This window comes from Phocoena sinus, chromosome 5 (genome assembly GCF_008692025.1).
Source record: "Phocoena sinus isolate mPhoSin1 chromosome 5, mPhoSin1.pri, whole genome shotgun sequence".
NCBI lineage: Eukaryota > Metazoa > Chordata > Mammalia > Artiodactyla > Phocoenidae > Phocoena > Phocoena sinus.
The window spans coordinates 88,789,279-88,810,611 of record NC_045767.1 but is presented as its reverse complement, the minus strand read 5'-3'; the positions used below and the strand labels follow the sequence as shown (position 1 = coordinate 88,810,611).

The 21,333-nt window shown below is 38.0% G+C and overlaps 1 protein-coding gene across 5 annotated transcripts in view; it reads right to left on the bottom strand.

Annotated features, from left to right (window-relative positions):
- The window catches only part of RUFY3 (RUN and FYVE domain containing 3), an 84,332-nt gene that overhangs the window by 6,638 nt on the left and 56,361 nt on the right, over positions 1-21,333 (bottom strand). For 2 of the 5 annotated variants that reach the window (XM_032632032.1, XM_032632034.1), the window contains exons 9-15: positions 11,611-11,703; positions 10,154-10,237; positions 7,940-8,107; positions 7,329-7,426; positions 3,144-3,263; positions 1,951-2,050; positions 34-98 (exon numbers count right to left, since the gene is read on the bottom strand). In XM_032632032.1, coding sequence (XP_032487923.1) covers positions 34-98; positions 1,951-2,050; positions 3,144-3,263; positions 7,329-7,426; positions 7,940-8,107; positions 10,154-10,237; positions 11,611-11,703 — 728 coding nt within the window. Of the gene's footprint in view, positions 1-33; positions 5,769-7,328; positions 7,427-7,939; positions 8,108-10,153; positions 10,238-11,610; positions 11,704-21,333 lie in introns of those variants that run through there. The other 3 variants (XM_032632035.1, XM_032632036.1, XM_032632033.1) reach the window with 2 other exon arrangements.

Here is a 21,333-nt window from a genome sequence, read left to right as displayed (position 1 = left end):
TTATATCTTAGTTAATACTTCATTAATAAACACCTGTGGCTTTCTTCCAGGGGCTTTTTTAGTTTAACATTTTCCTCTTGAATTTTGTGCTTCTCATCCTGCCAAAAGAAAACAGCCCAATTTATTAATTATTCAGACCGTTAAACAATGATGATGCTGCAGACATTTTCTTCTATATTGTCTTAGCTTGGGTATAAAGCTAAGCAGCTTTTTTTTTTTTTTTTTGCGGTACGCGGGCCTCTCACTGTTGTGGCCTCTCCCGTTGCGGAGCACAGGCTCCAGACGCGCAGGCTCAGCGGCCATGGCTCACGGGCCCAGCTGCTCCGCGGCATGTGGGATCTTCTCGGACCGGGGCACGAACCCGCGTCCCCTGCATCGGCAGGCAGACTTTCAACCACTGCGCCGCCAGGGAAGCCCTTTTTTTTTTTTTTTTAATTAGGGAAGGAGTTTACCTTTCGAGATATTTTCCATCATTCTTTGTTCCAAATAGTTTCTTAACAAATGATTCTGATAGGGTTTGCAACAAATGATTTTCAGAGTAGATATTTTCTTTAATGCTTGAGACTCAAATGAAATTCAGAATGTATCCTATTTACTTACAAAGTGGCTTCAAGGTATCAGTTACTTCTTAGGAAAAAAAAAAAAGAAAAACATACACACACACAAACCCCCAGCTGAGCTCTGGACAGCTAGTGAAACCGAGCATGGCCATGTCCGGCAGACTGTGTAATCCTCTAGACGCTCGGTCAAGTAGTTGCCTCAGTATCATGACAACTTCTATAGCCGATACAACTCGAGGAGTTTTCTACTCTGAAGGACCAATGGAAAATTCCAAACTGCATTTCTACCAATGCTGCTAAGCCCTGCCTGGGCAGTTTTAGGGGGACAAATTCTTCCTGTGGCACAAACACTGCTGTCTGCCTTGAACTCCTTGCCCATCAGCCTCTAAAAGGAGCATGTACGTTCTCAGACCACTCCTGGAAAGGCTTGCACCGCACAGCGATTCAAGATTGAGAAATCTAAGGCCTCACTGGAAAAACAGGATAAGATGATAGGCCAAGATTTTAAGTAAATCTCTGTAAGCCCTTATACGTAGATTTTATGTTCACTAAACTAAGATAATAAAGACAGCCTGCTACAGAGAGAATGGTTCTTTGCACGTTACATTAGAGGTGTAATAAATTTCCGTTCACCACTTTTCTACTCTCCAGCAAATTAGCAGCTCACTCTCTAGAAATTTTAAAAAGCTTTGTCCTGCTTTGTTATATATAATATTTACAAAGAAGGTATTTTTTCCCCTGTATCTGACAGAAAAAGTATTTCACGCTTTCCTGATTTTATTATTTGAAGAGAGTGGCTCGGTTTCCTGGGTCCCAGAGATGATCGTAATCCAATGTTAGATCTCTCACCACTACAGGTTGCTGGAGGTCTCTTTCCTAACACTGTTCTGTAGAAGCTTCTACTCCTGCTCTTTAAACCACTCTATATTACCTTCCTTTCCCCGTGCCTAATTCCCTTTTTTTCTAATTTTCCCAAGAGAAGTACCTTGAGTATACTAAAATTGAAATCTTCATGACTTGAAAAAGGTGTACAGAAGCGAATCCATATTTAAGACAATTCTGTTAAAGGGCAATTCAGGGTTGGGGAGGGATGACTATACCATATTATTAAAAATATTAGATACTAAAATAATCTTACTTAACAAACTGAAAGGAATAAGATGGTCACTGGGAATTATGGTCATTAATCCCCTTTTCCAAATGAATTCAACTTAGTGTCCCAGGGGCAGACTCAGAATCAAGCCTCCATGTGTTTACTCCAGCTCTGGCCTGCCACCTATGTACTCAAGGCCATAGCAATTAAGCATGTGTTCCATAAGAGAAAACTGTCCGGCCCATCAAGGTAGCCTCTAAAAATTAAGTAAATGAACATGGGAATAACAAATATTACCGTTTTGGGTTCTGGCTTCTGGGAACCCTTTCCTGGGATGCTCCTGTTGTTTTGTAACCTTCTTTCTCTTTCCTGTTTTAGTTCTAACTCAAGCTGGTTCCTGGGATAGGTGGGAGAGAAAAACGATGAAAATTTGGATTTCTGTACTCCTATCTTCTAAAGAATGCCAAACCCTTTTCTTAGAGTTCAGTAATTAAATTTTAATACTTGATTAATAAAAAGTAAACCAGATATATATGGACAACCAGGTTTTAAAGTACTAAAATACAGTACAATCAAACCAGTAACACTGAAATACATTCAACATGTTTAATCTTCCTTGGATGATTAAGAATGCACTTTCGGATCTCCCAGTGCCTGAGGGTCACGGCTCCGAATAGCAACATTTAATACTAACTCTTAATGAAAAGTTGTGGTCAACTGAATGACAACTAGTAAGATTTACTATAATTGAAAGACAGTATTTCTAAATTTTCAGCAAGATACAGTATGAAAGCACTAACTCTGTAGTCCCATTACATATGAATTAGCTGCTCTCTCTTCACAGTTATGTAGTTAATCCCCAGTTAACACCCTCAACCACTAGTATCCTTAGTAACTGTGTGCATTTATATCCAACAGCAAAGTTCTGTTTGTTTGAAGTCAGTGCCTTAGGTACAGAGTTGAGTCTCATTTGAGAGACGGTATGGAAGAATGATTAAGGGCTTGGAGTCAGAGAAATTGGCTTTTAAATTAGTGTTGCTACCTATTAGCTTAACTGTGTGAATTTGGACAATTTAACCCCACTAAGCCTCAATTTCCTCTGAAGGTGGGGGTAATAAAATCACCTACAAATAGGGTAGATGGGAAGATGTTAGGAGAGAATGCATATGAAGTGCTTAGTAAAGTATTTGGCACACAGTAAGAATTCAGGAAATCCTGTTATTATTAGTGTTGTGTTGGCTATTAATTCTCCTACTCCATCCTATTTACCTGGGATCTTGGGTTCTAATTTCCTAATTCTTTGATGGCAAAAGATGTTGACGAGATTTTGGGAATGCTTATGTATGTGAAGCTTTCTGAATTCTAATTCTGGAGAAAGGACATGGCAGGAGAAAACAGACATGGCTTGATCAGGAGACCGCCCCTCTCTTGCTGTCTGGCCTTAGTACTTCCCATGACCACCCTGGCCGCTAAAGCCACCCGTTCTTCACCGCTGCCTGGTGAGTTCCTCCACTTCCAGCTGCAGACTGTTGATCTTGTCTCCGAAGTCCTGCTTGAAGAGCCGGTTGTCCAATTCAGCAGACTGGCGGCCTCGCTCAGCCTGGCGCAATCTGGATGTGAGCCATATGAACTTGTGATAAAAAACACAAGCCATGGTGGGGAGGAATACCAAGTTCAAAACACAAAATAAAACAACCCAAGGGCATGAAGAGACAGAGAGAGGAAAATAAACTTTGTAGGACATGGGAAGAAATTATGGGGGGAGAAAAGATGGAGAAGAAACAAATTCTTTAAAAAAAGCAAGATGAAGGTGAACCAGGCAGAGGAATAGTTGATTTTCCATTTTTTTTTATTCTAGTACTACAGTTTACAGCCATTAGATGATAAACAATAAAACATCACTTTTTAGAAAATCCATATCCAAAGCCAACCTCAAGTACATAGTAATTAAAGTTAAATCCACTTTTTTGTTTGTATTTATTTCCTAATAGGTTTGGTAGTTTATATTTCTGTTTTACACTCACTGGAACTTGCAAATGGGCAACTACCTTCTTATATGTGGAATGAGAACATTTTCCTGGTCCCTTCCCTAAACCACAAATTATATTAAATCACTGGACACTATACATCAACCTTTACCCAGGCTTCGGGTTTTTAACATAATGAAAAGCCTTTGGCTATCTCTTTCCTTTTCCATTTCTACCAACTGGTGTGTGACTAAGTGGACAAACAATTCAGCACTGGACCTGCATAAGATTCCTGGCCATATTCTCTGGAAGATTGTGAATGTTTTCTTCCAAATATCCTATAACTTTGCACCTATAAAGAAGCATATTCTAAGGTGAAATATCTGGGGCTCTCTGTAATAGAATTTGGGAGCATGCTACTATGCTACTATGTATAGTCTTTAAAATGTTTTATTTTGGTGTTTGAGCACTCCTTCCAAATGCTCATAGAAAAGGCAACTCATCACCACAAAATGTTGATGAAGGTAAGAAGAGGTGCAAAATTATAAGAAATAAACTAAGTTCAAAAGTACAGGCTCTTCCATGAAGTTGGTCATATTTTCTTTGACTTGACCTTGGTTCAAGTCTGCAAGGACCTATAAAAACACACATGAAATCTATCTTACTCTCTTAACTCTGTTTTTTTCCAAGAAGACAGTAAAGAATTTCAAGAGCTGGGAGCAAAGGGGTTATCTTTGTCCCCACTTAAGCAGCTGAAATGCTGCAAATCTACTAGAATGAGAAAAAACAGAAAAACAAAAAATTTCCCAAGACTTTTTGAAGGAATAAAGGCTTATGTAACTAACACCTGTTCCCCCAAATCAAAAGTCATTAAAAAAAAAAGTATTTATAGGATTATTACAATGTAATGCCTAGGAAGGGTCAGATCTGTGGTCACTTAGAAAAAGAAGCCCTGCTGATTATTGTTTATGAATACCTACTGGGAACCTTTATTTTTAGACTAAATAATAATAATGAATATAAGTTTATCATTTGTCTATTTCCTACTCTGAAATGGTTTTCTAATAGATTGTTATTCTCCTAGAAACTTAAGCAAATTCCCATCTGAACAAAAAGTAACAAACTCTTAAGTAAACGTTGCCAGCAAGGAACAAGAGGCAGGAAACCATCACTCATGTCTGTGCCTTTTTGTTTTTACTCCAAAAGGAAAAGCAGGATAGATGTGAAAAACGTGTAGCGTATTTTTTTTTAATAGAAGAGATGTGTTTTTATTAAAATTGTTCTCTCTGAGCTACCTAAATAGGAAGTGGAATTGCAGGAAAATGGCAGAGGTAGAAGATGACAAATATTAGTAGGGTTTTCCCAAGCTTCCACATTATTATGTTATCATAAGTTACCTAATCACTAACTTTATCTCTATCACTTTAAAGAAATGTAAGGATGCTGTTCCCCGCCCTCACCCCACTGCCCCCCACCAAAGTCACTAAGGCGAAATAGTTGCAAGCAATCTTGGTTACTGAGAGTAGAACTGTAGTGGAATACTAAGTACTTATCCTTGGCTTGGGGATTAAACCTAGATGACAAAAGTGAAAAGGGGTCATGGCCTAAGAGACACAGAACTACTTTAGAAGAGTCCAAGACCATGTGGCCGTCACCTCTAGTTCATTACATCGCAACGGCAGAACAGGCTCAATGACACAGACATCGCACCTAGAAACTGGTATTGTTGGGGACTGGACTGTAAAGGTATCAGTCATATATGTACAGAGCTTCAATTCCCTAGGATGTTTTTTAATGGTGTGTTTATTTATTGGTCAACTCAGAAGTAATTTCTCAAAGTTTATTTGGTATTTAATTGAGAACTTATACTCAATTTTCTAACTCTGGGGAGAAAATAAAGAAGAAGAAAACACAGCCTATATATATCAAACGTTTTTTTTTTTTAAAGTCCAGCAAATTCAATGTTTGGTGACATTTTATATAGAATCAGAGCATAAATGCAATAACTTTCAGATTTCTTCCTTTTACAATTAAGCTGTGGTATCCAACTTGCGAGGTGACCAGCTGTAAAATGCCTAATGATGTTTTGGGATCAGTTTATTTGCTGCACTATTTAAGGTCTTTGCCTGTTTCACCAAATCCTTCTCACTATATTAATACAATAAAAATAAAAATAAAAATGGGAGTGAAAGGGGAATGAGAAAATGAATAAATAGGAAAGACAAAAATAGCAAGAGAACAAGTCAGCTTAATAATACTTGAAGAGGTAAGTCATTATTTTAGTTCTGTCTGCTTTAAATGCCAAGCCAAAAATCCACTGAAAAATAATCTGACACATTTCAAAAACACAATTTATGAACACTAAAATTGATTTCTTAAATCATAAACATAACTGCTATGAGCAAGCACTTAGATAACTTCCAAGATAGACGGATACTTTTTCATTTCAAATCAGCCAAACCAGAGTTTTCAAGCTTATTTATTAATTTGCAATTAACTTTTGATTCAACAGCAATATGCAGTGCTGTTCAGGACCCACCCTGGTCAAGAGCCATCTGAATAAAAGAAGCCATCCATTCACCCTTTCATCCGTGCACTTACTAAATGAATGCCTTGGACACTCAAGGCACTGTGACAGATCCAACAAGGGAACTTAAAGGATTAGTTAACTAACGTCAAGGAACTCACACTCTCATCAGAAGATACGTATATAAAGGTTTATAAGGTAGGACAAAGTCAGAAGTGCTATAAGCAGTATAGATAGGTATGGATATAAGGCTATGGGAATTCCAACTAGTACAAATTCGCAGTTTACTTTTAGCTGGGAAGGAGTGTTAGAGGAAGCTTTGGGTAGGTGGCATTGAAGCCTGAACATAAAAAATGTATCTGAAGAACAAGGAAGTGGGAAGACAAAGGGCATTTCTAATTGGTGAAACTATTAGGCAAGACATGGATGGGGAAAATGGGAGGCATGTCTAGTAAGTAGTTTAGTTTTGCTCAGGTGCAAGAAGGGTGATCAGTGGGTGTTAACAGGTAGCAACACAGGCTGGCAATGCTTAATGACCATGGGTGCCGCGGCTCATTCAATCTTCAAGCCTTAGCCATTTCTCTTGGCAGCTGAGTCATCAGGAAGAACATGGTGGCTTCAGACAGAAAGAGAAAAGAGTAGCATAGGGAGAAGATGTACTCTGGGCAGACTGAATTGTAGGTACTGGTGGGAAATAACTGGTCAGGGGATGAAAATGCAAGACTGGTCTCCAGATTGAGGACAGAGCGGGAGACCGACAGATCTGAGAGGTGTGGGCGGGATGTGACAGTAGAAGCTATAGAACTCTTCAGGAGAAAGCAGAGAGAAAAAGGAGATGATAGAGGAGGGAAAGGGGTTACAGTTATTAGAAGGGCCCTCAGTACCCCTCCATCACCTAGCACCAAAGTCTTCAAAGACCTGAGTGATGAACCGTAACAGAATCACAAACAGATTTAAAAGTCCTTTCATCCTTGTAAGTATCCCTCCTCTAACACATGACACTAAAATGGTTTTTAGTGACATCTTTAAAAATCACAAAATTTAACTGGCTTGCTTTCTACTTGCATGCCTGGTGTTAAGCTTGGAGATTCCCACATACTCTCTGCCAAATGCATAGCGCATTCTCTTCATGTCCAGGACTGAACGCCCTAAGTGTTTCACTAAAGAAACAGCACTTTTACCTTTGTTCAAGTTGTTTAATGGTAGCAGCCATCTGATTAGTCTTCTCTTCCAAGCGACTGTTTAGTTCACTTTTCTGTTTTACTCCTAAGTCTGAACTCTGTTATGGAAAAGAATTATGAGTGATGTTTATGTTTGCATATAACATAAAATCCTGAAACAAATCACACATACCTTTTGAACCTAATGGTAAGCGGGAACTAGAGAAATAGAAATGCTCATGTATTTGCCTATCAGTTAATTAATTACCAAGTGTAGAAAAAGCAAGAAGCAATATTTAAGATTACTATTGTTAAATGCAGTTTTGTCTCAAAAATCAACATTGGAAAGTACATCAATTTATCTATATAACTCAGCTGGCAAGTTAGGCTGGAGAGTAGAAATTATTTTATAGGATAAAAAAGACCCTCTTGCCCAGTTACAATGTAAAAAGTGGCCATGACTTTCCAAAATAGTAATACAGGATCCTAGGATAGACTGATTCCTAAAGTGGTTTATTGGTAGCTAGCCTCAAAATGAGATGTGACCCTTTCTTCTTCTATTTAAAGTGTGATTCTAGAGAAGAAGAGGGGCAGAGGGAAGCCCTGGGATTTTAGAGAGCCAGTGAGCCTACCTGCAGCTTAAAGGCAAGTTCATGCTTAAGAGCCCTGAGATCATCCAGCTGCTGCCGCAGAGACACCAGGGCATCCTGCTTCTCACAGACATCCTTCTCCAGCATCTTCATAGCCAGTTCCATCTCCTGTCTCATGCTGATCTGTATTTCCAGTTCTTTTTCAACATCCTGCCCCGAAAGGAAAACAAATTACTTATTCTCTCTTTCCTCAACTAAGTGCAAACCACAAAATTCCACAGGACAAGGTAGACCAAAACTCTCAGGTCTAAAGGCTGGCAAAACAGCTATAAGCTATCATTCAATACAGAGACATTAACAAAAATAATAATAATAATTAGGATAATTACAGTACCATTTACTCAATAATTTACGAATCTGAAAAACTCCGTAGGCCAAACATAGTGCTATCTAATATGTCTAAAATACTTGAGTCACTTCATTAGATATTAAAACAGACAATTGATGTCACATCTTATTATAGAAATATACATTAAGTGTTACAGCAGCCAGCACAAAATGAAGCAGTTGGAATTCTTTTCATTTGGAGGCTGTTGACATTTTCAAGAGCCCAAGGAACCCAAAAGATACTTTGGGTCCCCAAGATAACATCTCAGTTACAGGGAATGGTCGATATGGCTGAGTTTTTTCTTTTTTTAAAAAAATTTTTATTTCATATTGGAGTATAGTTGATTAACAGTGTTGTGTTGGTTTCAGGTGTACAGCAAAGTGATTCAGTTATACGTATACACGTTATCCTTTTTCAAATTCTTCTCCCATTTAGGTTATTACAGAATATTGAGCAGTGTTCCCTGTGCTATACAGTAGGTCCATGTTGGTTATCTATTTTAAATATAGCGGCTAACTGAATTTTTCTATTCATTTATCATGAGACGTATTTTTGTCTCAACCATTATTACTGTAACATTATTTGGATGATCAGGGGTACAAAGACCTGAGGTTCTTCTGCATCCATGCTGTGCCCAGGGCACATTCAGAACCTTGCCTACTTGCTTGGTTTCTTTCTCTTTTAATGAACATTTATCTTAATGTGGTACGAGAATGTGGAAAATTTTATGTAAAATTTTTTCACTTGCCACTTAACTGAGGCACTCTTCTGTACATGGTTAGCATGACAGAAGACAAATCAGACTGCTTCTTAAAATGCTGACATACATTATTTCTAGGACCTTCCTTATGGAAAGTATTTTGAGATCAAATCCACAAACACATAGAAGGAAAATGATAAATATTTCAAGGATGTTAAATAACAGTGTTAAAGTAACATTATAAAATAACCTGAAATTCTGTTCTATACACTGTTTGTGATAACAAACTACAAATCAGATCACCCCTTATTTTTAGGCTTCTCCCTGCTGTTAGAAACATTATTGGAGGGGGATTATTTGGTTGTCATACTATCTAAATTACAGGAAGAGTTAATGTACTAATACCACGGGTGTATTTAATATCCTAATACTTGGATAAAATCTATTATAGGAGTATTAGTCCTTATTACACATTCTTTTATATATGTATATATATATATTTTAATTTCTAAAAATATCTTAATACTGATGTACATTTTTCTGTTTATGTATAAGAACAAGAATAAATTCAGAAATAACAACTAAAAATAAAAGCATACGATTCTAAATTAATGATTCTTAAGGAGAAGAGGAGCTGCCTGATCCAAGGAGACATATCTTTGCCGGGGTGAGGACTGAAGCAGGAGGGGAGATAGCATAGTTTAAAAATGTAGGTTCTGCAACTAAGCCCGTGTGCCACAACTACTGAAGCCCGCGCACCTAGAGCCTGAGCACCACCACGAAGAGGAGCCCCTGCTTGCAGCAACTAGAGAAAGCCCATGCACAGCAATGAAGACACAACACAGCCAAAAATAAATAAGTAAATAAATTAATTAATTAAGAAAAGAAAAAAGTAGGTTCTATATACCTAATGTTTTTGCAACACAAACTATAAAAGCAAAAATAAGTTAAAAATTAAAATAGGTAAAATTCCATTGGCTGTTGAGAATGCTCAGAAAAAGGACTGAGGAAGCACTGTAGGGAATATGGGTTAAAAGAATGAGAAACTATTTTATAGGATCCATAAAATTTGCTAGAACACTACTGATATTCCTTGATCTGTGAGGTAAAACCCCTAGGTAGGGGTTTTAATGTGTTCCTGAACTATTAGGACCTAAGCAAAGTTTACCAGTCGTAGTTGTGTCTCCTCCTTTAAGTGCTTCCTTGCTTCATTCAGTGCTTGCCCTTCTGAAGTTCTGTCTGGCTTAGGGCCCTTGAAAAGATAAATAAAATAGTACATATTTAAGGATTTAAAGAATTTATACAGTTAGTGGACACTAGCACTGCTATTTAGTAAGGGAAATGATCATACCTAAACGTGTATGATAATGAACGAAGACAACAAAGAAACTGAAGAAGTTTAGTAAGTATTCCTAAGCCAAATTGGGTATTTCTTGCCATTTTGTTTAAAGTCCTAAGATAGTTTACCAAACCAAGTGGTAGAAGTCTTAAAAAATCAGCCTCGGAAAACAAAATAGCATTTACTGTAAACTATAAATTGGGCCAAAGGTTCAAACAGGAATGTAGTCCTACTCCAGAGATCTCACATCTGGTGTCTCCACCCATACAGAGAGATCAGAGCTAAACATGAGTAGCTCATCAGAAAATGCTGAGTAGTCACAGTTGTTTTTACAAAGTCCATGCATTAAAGGCAAACATATTACTCATGTCGGTCCCCACTCAGAGCCTAGGTGCTTACTCTTTAAGAACAATGTTAATAACTGGATTTCTGGATCCCTAGGTCACAGCAGGTTAGAAGCATTAGGATAAGTAGGGAGACCTTTCTAGAGAGAGTAATGCTAACAGCAGTAAGAAGCAATAGATGCCAGTGAAATAAAAGGCAGAAAAAACCACCCACAGTAATCTGGGAATATTTAAGCTCAGGAGCTAGAAGCTCTATCAATTTCAATAGCCGACCCCCACCAAAGTAGCACTGTTATAACACAGTACAGAATTGCCAATGTTGATAATTATGATATTCAGTCATCATAAAGGGCTAAATGTGTTCAATTACATCCTCCACTTAAGAAAGCTTAGAACTGTACAATATACAAAAGGTTTGCAAAATATCTGTTTAGACATATATAAAAAGTTTGGTATTGGGTTGGCCATAAAGGTCGTTTGGGCTTTTCCATAAGATGTTATGGAACCAACCCTATACTTTAAGGGACTGAGTTATCTAGAAAATTCATTTAGATGGTAACTCTTTCCCAGTGATATCAGATAAACACTTTTTACAAAACAGTAACATGGTCTAAAAATAATGGTATATTTAATATAGTAGAACACTTAAATATAGTACAAATCACTAGTATGTAAAAACAAGACATCGAATTAGACTGTTTATTGAAGACTCTAAACAGATGTGGGTGGCGGTGAAGCCAAGCTGTGTCTGTAGGAGAAGGGACATAACCCTCCCATAACCTTTGCCATTCACTCAATTGTGCCTGGAGCCTCAGTGAAAACGGTGCACTTAACATATGCAAATGCTCACAGCTACCAAGTGGTCCTCTGGAGGCAGCCCCCCCCCTCCCATGACACATGACATGCTCTCTGGGAATATTTCATAAATCCAGTAAGATTAACCTTCCGATTAGATTCCAATATGTAGGAGCTTTCCTCTTTAACTCGTTCCATATCTTCTTGCAGGGTAATAATCCTGTTGTTTGCAACTGCAAGCTGTTGATAAAATTTTTAAAATAATCGTTATCTTTCTTTCACTAAACACAGGATAAGATAATTCATGATCTCCTAGGACATGATTTTCAGGCTTAGCTATTCTTAGAAGGAAAGAACGCTATCTATAGCCCCATAAAAATGTTCTTATAGGGAACTTAGGAGAAATGTCTTTAAAGATAAAAATAAAAAATTTCTCCTATTACTGCTTTTTGTGGAAACATTTTTTCAGTACCACAATGTTATCTTACAATTATTTACCTGAAGGGTCTCCTCATGGATAACTTGTAATTATATTTAGTTATAAAATCTATTTCTGGACTTCCCTGCTGACACAGTGGTTGAGAATCCGCCTGCCAATGCAGGGGACATGGGTTCGAGCCCTGGTCCAGGAAGAGACCACATGCCGCGGAGCAACTAAGCCCGTGCACCACAACTACTGAGCCTGCGCTCCAGAGCCCATGAGCCACAACTACTGAAGCCCACTCGCCTAGAGCCCACGCTCCACAACAAGAGAAGCCACTGCAATGAGAAGCCCACGCACCACAACGAAGAGTAGCCACAACTAGAGAAAGACCGCGCACAGCAATGAACACCCATTGCAGGTAAAAAAAAAATTTTTAAAACCTATTTCTTTTTTTTTAACATCTTTATTGGAGTATAATTGCTTTACAATGGTGTGTTAGTTTCTGCTTTAAAATAAAGTGAATCAGCTATACATATACATATATCCCCATATCTCCTCCCTCTTGCGTCTTCCTCCCCACTCCCTATACCACCGCTCTAGGTGGTCACAAAGCACCAAGCTGATCTCCCTGTGCTATGCAGCCGCTTCCTACTAGCCATCTATTTCACATTTCGTAGTGTATATAAGTCCATGTCACTCTCTCACTTCGTCCCAGCTTACCCTTCCCCCTCCCCGTGTCCTCAAGTCCATTCTCTACGACTGCGTCTTTATTCCTGTCCTGCCCCTAGGTTCATCAGAACCTTTTTCTTTTTTTGATTCCACATATATGTGTTAGCATGCGGTATTTATTTTTCTCTTTCTGACTTACTTCACTCTGTATGACAGTCTCTAGGTCCATCCACCTCACTACAAATAACTCAATTTCGTTTCTTTTTATGGCTGAGTAATATTCCATTGTATATACAGGCCATATCTTCTTTATGCATTCATCTGTCAATGGACACTTAGGTTGCTTCCATATCCTGGCTATTGTAAATAGAGCTGCAATGAACATTGTGGTACATGACTCTTTCTGAATTATGGTTTTCTCAGGGTATATGCCCAGGAGTGGGATTGCTGGGTTGTATGGTAGTTCAAATTTCAGTTTTTTAAGGAACCTCCATACTGTTCTCCATAATGGCTGTATCAACTTACGTTCCCACCAACAGTGCAAGAGGGTTCCCTTTTCTCCACACCCTCTCTAGCCTTTATTCTTTGTAGATTTTTTGAGGATGGCCATTCTGACTGGTGTGAGGGTGATACCTCCTTGTAGTTTTGATATTCATTTCTCTAATGATTAGTGATGTTGAGCATCTTTTCATGTGTTTGTTGGCAATCTATATATCTTCTTTGGAGAAATGTCTATGTCGGTCTTCTGCCCATTTTTGGATTGGGTTGTTTGTTTTTTTAGATATTGAGCTGCATGACCTGCTTGTGTATTTTGGAGATTAATCCTTTGCCAGTTGCTTCATTTGCAAATATTTTCTCCCATTCTAAGGGCTGTCTTCTCATCTCGTTTATGGTTTCCTTTGCTGTGCAAAAGCTTTTAAGTTTCATTAGGTCCCATTTGTTTATTTTTGTTTTTATTTCCATTTCTCTAGGAGGTGGGTCAAAACGGATCTTACTGTGATGTATGTCACAGAGTGTTCTGCCTATGTTTTCCTCTACGAGTTTTATAGATTTATAGTCTGTCTGGCCTTACATTTAGGTCTTTAACCCATTCTGAGTTTAGTTTTATGTGTGGTGTTAGGGAGTGTTGTAATTTCATTCTTTTACATGTACCTGTCCAGTTTTCCCAGCACCACTTATTGAAGAGGCTGTCTTTTCTCCATTGTATATTCTTGCCTCCTTTATCAAAAGTAAGGTGACCATATGTGGGTGGGTTTATCTCTGGGCTTTCTCTCCAGTTCCATTGATCTATATTTCCATTTTTGTGCCAGTACAATACCGTCTTGATTACTGCAGCACTGTTGTATAGTCTGAAGTCCGGAAGCCTGATTCCTCCAGCTCCGTTTTTCGTTCTCAAGGTTGCTTTGGCTATTCGGGGTCTTTTGTGTTTCCATACAAATAGTGAAATTTTTTGTTCTAGTTCTGTGAAAAATGCCATTGGTAGTTTGATAGGGATTGCACTGAATCTGTAGATTGCTCTGGGTTGTATAGTCATTTTCACAATGTTGATTCTTCCAATCCAAGAACATGGTATATCTCTCCATCTGTTTGTATCATCTTTAATTTCTTTCATCAGTGTCTTATAGTTTTCTGCATACAGGTCTTTTGTCTCCTTAGGTAGGTTTATTCCTAGGTATGTTATTCTTTTTGTTGCAGTGGTAAATGGGAGTGTTTCTTTAATTTCTCTTTCAGATTTTTCATCATTAGTGTATAGGAATGCAAGAGATTTCTGTGCATTAATTTTGTATCCCTCTACTTTACCAAATTCATTGATTAGCTCTAGTAGATTTCTGGTAGCATAATCTTTAGGATTCTCTATGTATAGTGTCATATCATCTGCAGACAGTGACAGCTTTACTACTTCTCTTCCGATCTGGATTCCTTTTATTTCTTTTTCTTCTCTGATTGCTGTGGCTAAAACTTCCAAAACTATGTTGAATAACAGTGGTGAGAGTGGGCAACCTTGTCTTGTTCCTGATCTTAGAGGAAATGGTTTCAGTTTTTCACCACTGAGAATGATGTTGGCTGTGGGTTTGTCATATATGGCCTTTATTATGTTGAGGTAAGTAAGTTCCCTCTATGCCTACTTTCTGGAGGGTTTTTATCATAAATGGGTGTTGAATTTTGTTGAAAGCTTTTTCTGCATCTATTAAGATGATCATATGGGTTTTATCCTTCAATTTGTTAATATGGTTTATCACATCGATTGATTTGCGTATACTGCAGAATCCTTGCATTCCTGGGATAAACCCCACTTGATCATGGTGTATGATCCTTTTAATGTGCTGTTAGATTCTGTTTGCTAGTATTTTGTTGAGGATTTTTGCATCTATGTTCGTCAGTGATATTGGCCTGTAGTTTTCTTTCTTTGTGACATCTTTGCCTGGTTTTGGTATCAGGGTGATGGTGGCCTTGTAGAATGAGTTTGGGGGTGTTCCAACCTCTGCTATATTTTGGAAGATTTTGAGAAGGATAGCTGTTAGCTCTTCTCTAAATGTTTGATAGAATTTGCCTGTGAAGCCATCTGTTCCTGGGCTTTTGTTTGGTGGAAGATTTTTAATCACAGTCTCAATTTCAGTGCTTGTGACTGGTCTGTTTATATTTTCTATTTCGTCCTGGTTCAGTCTTCGAAGGTTGTGCTTTTCTAAGAATTTGTGCATTTCTTCCAGGTTGTCCACTTTATTGGCATATAGTTGCCTGTAGTAATCTCTCATGATCCTTTGTATTTCTGCAGTGTCAGTTGTTACTTCTCCTTTTTCATTTCTAATTCTATTGATTTGAGTCTTCTCCCTTTTTTTCTTGATGAGTTTGGCTAACGGTTTATCAATTTTGTTAATTTTGTTTATCTTCTCAAAGAACCAGCTTTTAGATTTATTGATCTTTGCTACTGTTTCCTTCATTTCTTTTTCATTTATTTCTGATCTGATCTTTATGATTTCTTTCCTTCTGCTAACTTTGGGGGTTTTTTGTTCTTCTTTCTCTAATTGATTTAGGTGTAAGGTTAGGTTGTTTATTTGAGACGTTTCTTGTTTCTTGAGGTAGGACTGTATTGCTATAAACTTCCCTCCCAGAAATGCTTTTGCTGCATCCCATAAGTTTGGGGTCATCTTGTTTTCATTGTCATTTGTTTCTAGGTATTTTTTATTTCCTCTTTGATTTCTTCAATGATCTCTTGTTTATTAAGTAGTATATTGTTTAGCCTCCATGTGTTTGTATTTTTAACAGATTTTTTCCTGTAATTTATATCTAGCTTCATAGCATTGTGGTTGGAAAACATACTTGATAGAATTTCAATTTTCTTAAATTTAAATTTACCAAGGCTTGATTTGTGACCCAAGATATGATCTATCCTGGAGAATGTTTCATGAGCACTTGAGAAGAAAGTGTATTCTGTTGTTTTTGGATGGAATGTCCTATAAATATCAGTTAAGGCCATCTTGTTTAATGTATCATTTAAAGCTTGTGTTTCTTTATTTATTTTCATTTTGGATGATCTGTCCATTGGTGAAAGCGGGGTGTTAAAGTCCCCTACTATGACTGTGACTGTTACTGTTGATTTCCCCCTTTATGGCTGATAGCATTTGTCTTATATATTGAGGTCCTCCTACGTTGGGTGCATAAATATTTACAATTGTTATATCTTCTTCTTGGATTGATCCCTTGATCATTATGTAGTGTGCTTGTCTCTTTAGTCTTTATTTTAAAGTCTATTTTGTCTGACATGGGAATTGCTACCCCAGCTTTCTTTTGATTTCCATTTGCATGGAATATCTTTTTCCATCCCCTCACTTTCAGTCTGTATGTGTCCCTAGGTCTGAAGTGGGTTTCTTGTAGACACGACATATACGGGTCTTGTTTCTGTATCCATTCAGCCAGTCTATGTCTTTTGGTGGGAGCATTTAATCCATTTACATTTAAGGTAATTATTGATATGTATGTTCCTATTACCATTTTCTTAATTATTTGGGGTTTGCTATTGTAGGTCTTTTCCTTCTCTTGTGTTTCCTGCCTAGAGAAGTTCCTTTAGCATTTGTTGTAAAGCTGGTTTGGTGGTGCTGAATTCTCTTAGCTTTTGCTTGTCTGTAAAGGTTTTAATTTCTCCACTGAATCTGAATGAGATCCTTGTGGGGTAGAGTAATCTTGTTTGTAGGTTCTTCCCTTTCATCACTTTAAATATGTCTTGCTACTCCCTTCTGGCTTGCAGAGTTTCTGCTGAAAGATCAGCTGTTAACCTTATGGGGATTCCCCTGTATGTTATTTGTTGTTTTTCCCTTGCTGCTTTTAATATTTGTTCTTTGTATTTAATTTTTGATAGTTTGATTAATATGTGTCTTGGCATGTTTCTCCTTGGATTTATCCTGTATGGGACTCTCTGCGCTTCCTAGACTTGATTATTTCCTTTCCCATATTAGGGAAGCTTTCAACTATAATCTCTTCACATATTTTCTTCTTCTCTTCTTCTTCTGGGACCCCTGTAATTCAAATGCTGGTGCATTTAATGTTGTCCCGGAGGTCTCTAAGACTGTCCTCAATTCTTTTCATTCTTTTTTCTTTATTCTGTTCTGCAGTAGTTATTTCCACTATTTTATCTTCCAGGTCACTTATCGGTTCTTCTGCCTCAGTTATTCTACTTTTGATTCTTTCTAGAGAATTTTTAATTTCACTTATTGTGCTGTTCATCATTGTTTGTTTGCTCTTTAGTTCTTCTAGGTCCTTGTTAAATGTTTCTTGTATTTTCTCCATTCTATTTCCAAGATTTTGGATCACCTTTACTATCATTACTGTGAGTTCTTTTTCAGGTAGCATGCCTATTTTCTCTTCATTTATTTGGTCTGGTGGGTTTTTTCCTTGTTCCTTCATCTGCTGTGTGTTTCTCTGTCTTCTTATTTTGCTTACCTTACTGTGTTTGGGGTCTCCTTTTCGCAGGCTGCAGGTTCGTACTTCCCATTGTTTTTGGTGTCTGCCCCCAGTGGGTGAGGTTGGTTCAGTGGGTTGCGTAGGTTTCCTGGTGGAGGGGACTAGTGCCTGTGTTCTGGTGGATGAGGCTGGATCTTGTCTTTCTGGTGGGCAGGACTGTGTCTGGTGGTGTGTTTTGGGGTGTCTGTGACCTTACTATGATTTTAGGCAGCCTCTCTGCTAATGGTGAGGTTGTGTTCCTGTCTTGCTAGTTGTTTGGCATAGGGTGTCCAGCACTGTAGCTTGCTGGTTGTTGAGTGGAGCTGGGTCTTAGCGTTGAGATGGAGATCTCTGGGAGAGCTTTCGCCGTTTGATATTACGTGGAGCTGGGAGGTCTCTGGTGGATAATGTCCTGAACTTGGCTCTCCCGCCTCAGAGGCACAGGCCTGACACCTGGCCGGAGCACCAAGACCCTGTGAGCCACACGGGTTTTGGGAAGTCTGAGGTCTTCTGCCAGCATTCAGTAGGTGTTTTGGAGGAGTTGTTCCACATGTAGATGTATTTCTGATGTATTTGTGGGGAGGGAGGTGATCTCCACATCTTACTCCTCCACCATCTTGAAGGTCTCCTGAAAAAAACCTATTTCTAAAATGTATAAGAGGTCACCTCATGCCTTGGGACCCATCTTACAAACCCTCCATAAAACCTTTAACAGATAGTTTTTGTTTTAAATGTTCAACTTTCTTTTTAAAGATTTATTTATTATTTATTTATGTATTTAGTTTATTGTAGGCTGCGTTGGGTCTTACTTGTGGCATGTGGGATCTTTCATTGTAGCATGCAGGCTCTTCATTGTAGTCTGTGGGTTTCTCTTCTTTAGTTGTGGCACCCAGGGTCCAGGGCGTGTGGGCTCTGTAGTTTCTGCAGCATGTGGGCACTAGTTGAGGCACGCGGGCTTAGCTGTCCCACGGCATGTGGGATCTTAGATCCCTGGTCAGGGATCAAACCCGCATTCCCTGCATTGTAAGGTGGATTCTTTACCACTGGACCACCAGGGAAGTCCCTACATATAATTTTTAAGAGAGTAAGAAATGAATTCCAAAGTTCTCACTCTAAATGATGCCATTAAGCATTAAAGAGATTTTTCTTTTCAGCACCTACAAAGACAAGGTAATGTTATTGGCAGTGTATCTCTAGGGGAAATGTTTATAACCCTATTCCACTGGAGGGAAGAGTATGGTGGAAACGCTCTCCTCTGCACCCACCGAGCTCAGTTCCCACAGAGAGTGGGAAGGTGCCTGAAGGAGGCTAGGAAAGGAACTGAGCAGACTCCTCTCAGCCAGGCTAGTCTCCCTTTTCGTCATCTCTGCTTGGTTCCTGTTCTACTATGTAAGTACAGAGGAGCCAGGCTCAGGCAAGCTTTCTAGAGGCAGGTATGGCAGCCCATTTCTCTCTCTGCTTTGTGGGCCTAAAATGCGTAAAGAAGTAACTCTGGACAAACGGGTCTGCTCTCTAGATCCAAGCGCACCTCGGACTGCTTCTTCCAAGGTCTCATCATCAGAGAAAATATTACAAGTGACGACTGCAGATCCAAGTGCACTTTCTAAGTCAGCTTTACCAACATAAAGTGGATGTTTATTTACCTTCATCTGCTCATTTCTTCTCATTTTGTCATACTGGTTCAGAACTCAGGAGGGGAAAAGAGGTCTTTTTTGTTTTGTTTTGTTTTTTACTGGTCCCTTTAAATCCAAAATAGATGGAAATGAGAGAGGGCAGAACTTATTAGCCTTGTCTGCTCTTTATAAAGTCTACACACAGTGCCTTCCTATCTCTAAAAGTTCAAAGCTTTAAGAAAATAAATCTTACTGGTAAGATAAATAAGTAAACGAATAAATTAATATTGTTGGTAAGATAAGTTTAGGCCAAGAACACAAGTCCTGTGACTGAGGGAATAAAATTTATATTTACTGAGTGCTTATGATGTGTCAGGCACTAGTCTAGGCCCTTATGCATTAAATCATTTAATTTGTACAAAAATCTTCTTCTTCTTATCCCCATTTTACAGATAAGTAAACCAAAGAACAGGAGCTCAAGTAACTGGCCCAGGATCAGAAAGCTAGCAAGCGCCAGACCTGGGACACAAATTCAAGTCTAGCTCTGGAGAGCAGGCTTAATTAATATGCCACACTGCCTCAATATAACAGCAGTAGAATCACAGTAGAAAATTGCTCTGCAGAATGTTTCCAAAGCCTTGTGGGATAAAATTCTAAGGGTCATATCAATAAATTAAAGTTTTAATATAATTTAAGAATCTACATCCAAAAATAAAGCCCCCAGAACTGAGTAATATGGAAGGTGTTTTAAAGTCATAACAATGAACAATGATTTTTTCCTTCTGAAAAAAATCTGATTAGATAGTGTTTCCTGACTAGTGCTTTAACTTGTTTATTTTAGACCAAAATTTTTTTTTGAAGTATAGATGATTTACAATATTATATTAGTTTCAGGTGTACAACATAGTGCTTCAATATTTTTATAGATCACACTTTATATATATAAAATATGTAGATTATATACTTTTATATATTATAACCTTAAAGTTATTATAAAATATTGGCTATATTCCCTATACTATCCAATATATTCTTGTAGTTTATTTATTTTATACATAATAATTTGTACCTCTTAATCCCCTACCCCTATCTTGCCCCTCCCCACTGTTAACCACTAGTTTGTTCTCTGTATCTGTGAGTCTGTTTCTGTTCTGTTTTATATTCATGTGTTTGTTTCATTTTTTTAGATTCCACATTTAAATAAGACACAGTATTTGTCTTTCTCTCTCAGATTTATTTCACTGATACCTGCAGCACAATACCCTGCAGGTCCATCTATGTTGTTGTATTTAACCAAATTTTTCTCACTGTATGTAATAGGATAGTTATAATTTGAAAAAAAGAAGATAAAGTCTTTGCCACCTAAAAAATTTTATTTAAGGTTTCTCATAGAAATGTCCAATGCTACTGAAGAAAAAAATATGTCGCTTAGCCTTTGGTAAGTTAGGGGGAAAAAAATTAATCAGAAGTAAAATATGAGGTTATTTTTCTATTCTAATTTTAGGGACTTTTCTAAGAGTTTTCACATGTATATTCTTACTTGATCTTCAGGGTAATTGTGAGCTAAAAGGGGAAACACTCTAATTTGCCAGTTAGGGAACTGGGCCTCTTGGAGGTCAAGTGACTTACTTGCTCAGGAGCACATGACATGTAAATAGGAATTACTGCTACACCAAGCACTCTTCTAACTGATTTTACTTGCATTACTTCATTACTCCTTTCAACAACCCCATGTGCTAGGTATGGAGTTATTATTATAGATAAAGAAATGGAGGCAATGAAAGAGTAAATAATAGGGTCATATTTGTTATTTCATTGTCAACTGCAACCACATCTTTGCTAGGCTAACATCCCCACAGTTTACTGTTAGTTCATTATTAGTACTGGTCTCCTGACCTGTGTTCTTTATGTCATCTACCCCATCACCCCAAGGAGAAAATAAAACCCTTGAAGGCAGGAACTTGCCAATCTGGCACACATAAATCAATGCCTGGCAGATATAAATCTTTGTCTAGCCCTGGCACATACGTAGTACCCAAATTGTTTGATGAATGAATAAATGATGAATATCACGCTACCTGCTAAACATTAACTCTAGGCTAGCCCAGACAAAACATTCACAAAAGAAAGCAAAATATTTCATCAGCCCAGGTTCTATGACTTCATATTCCAACTGGATAACTGAGACCCCTCAGATAAGCCAGCTGGCCATTACGGTCACAACAAGGA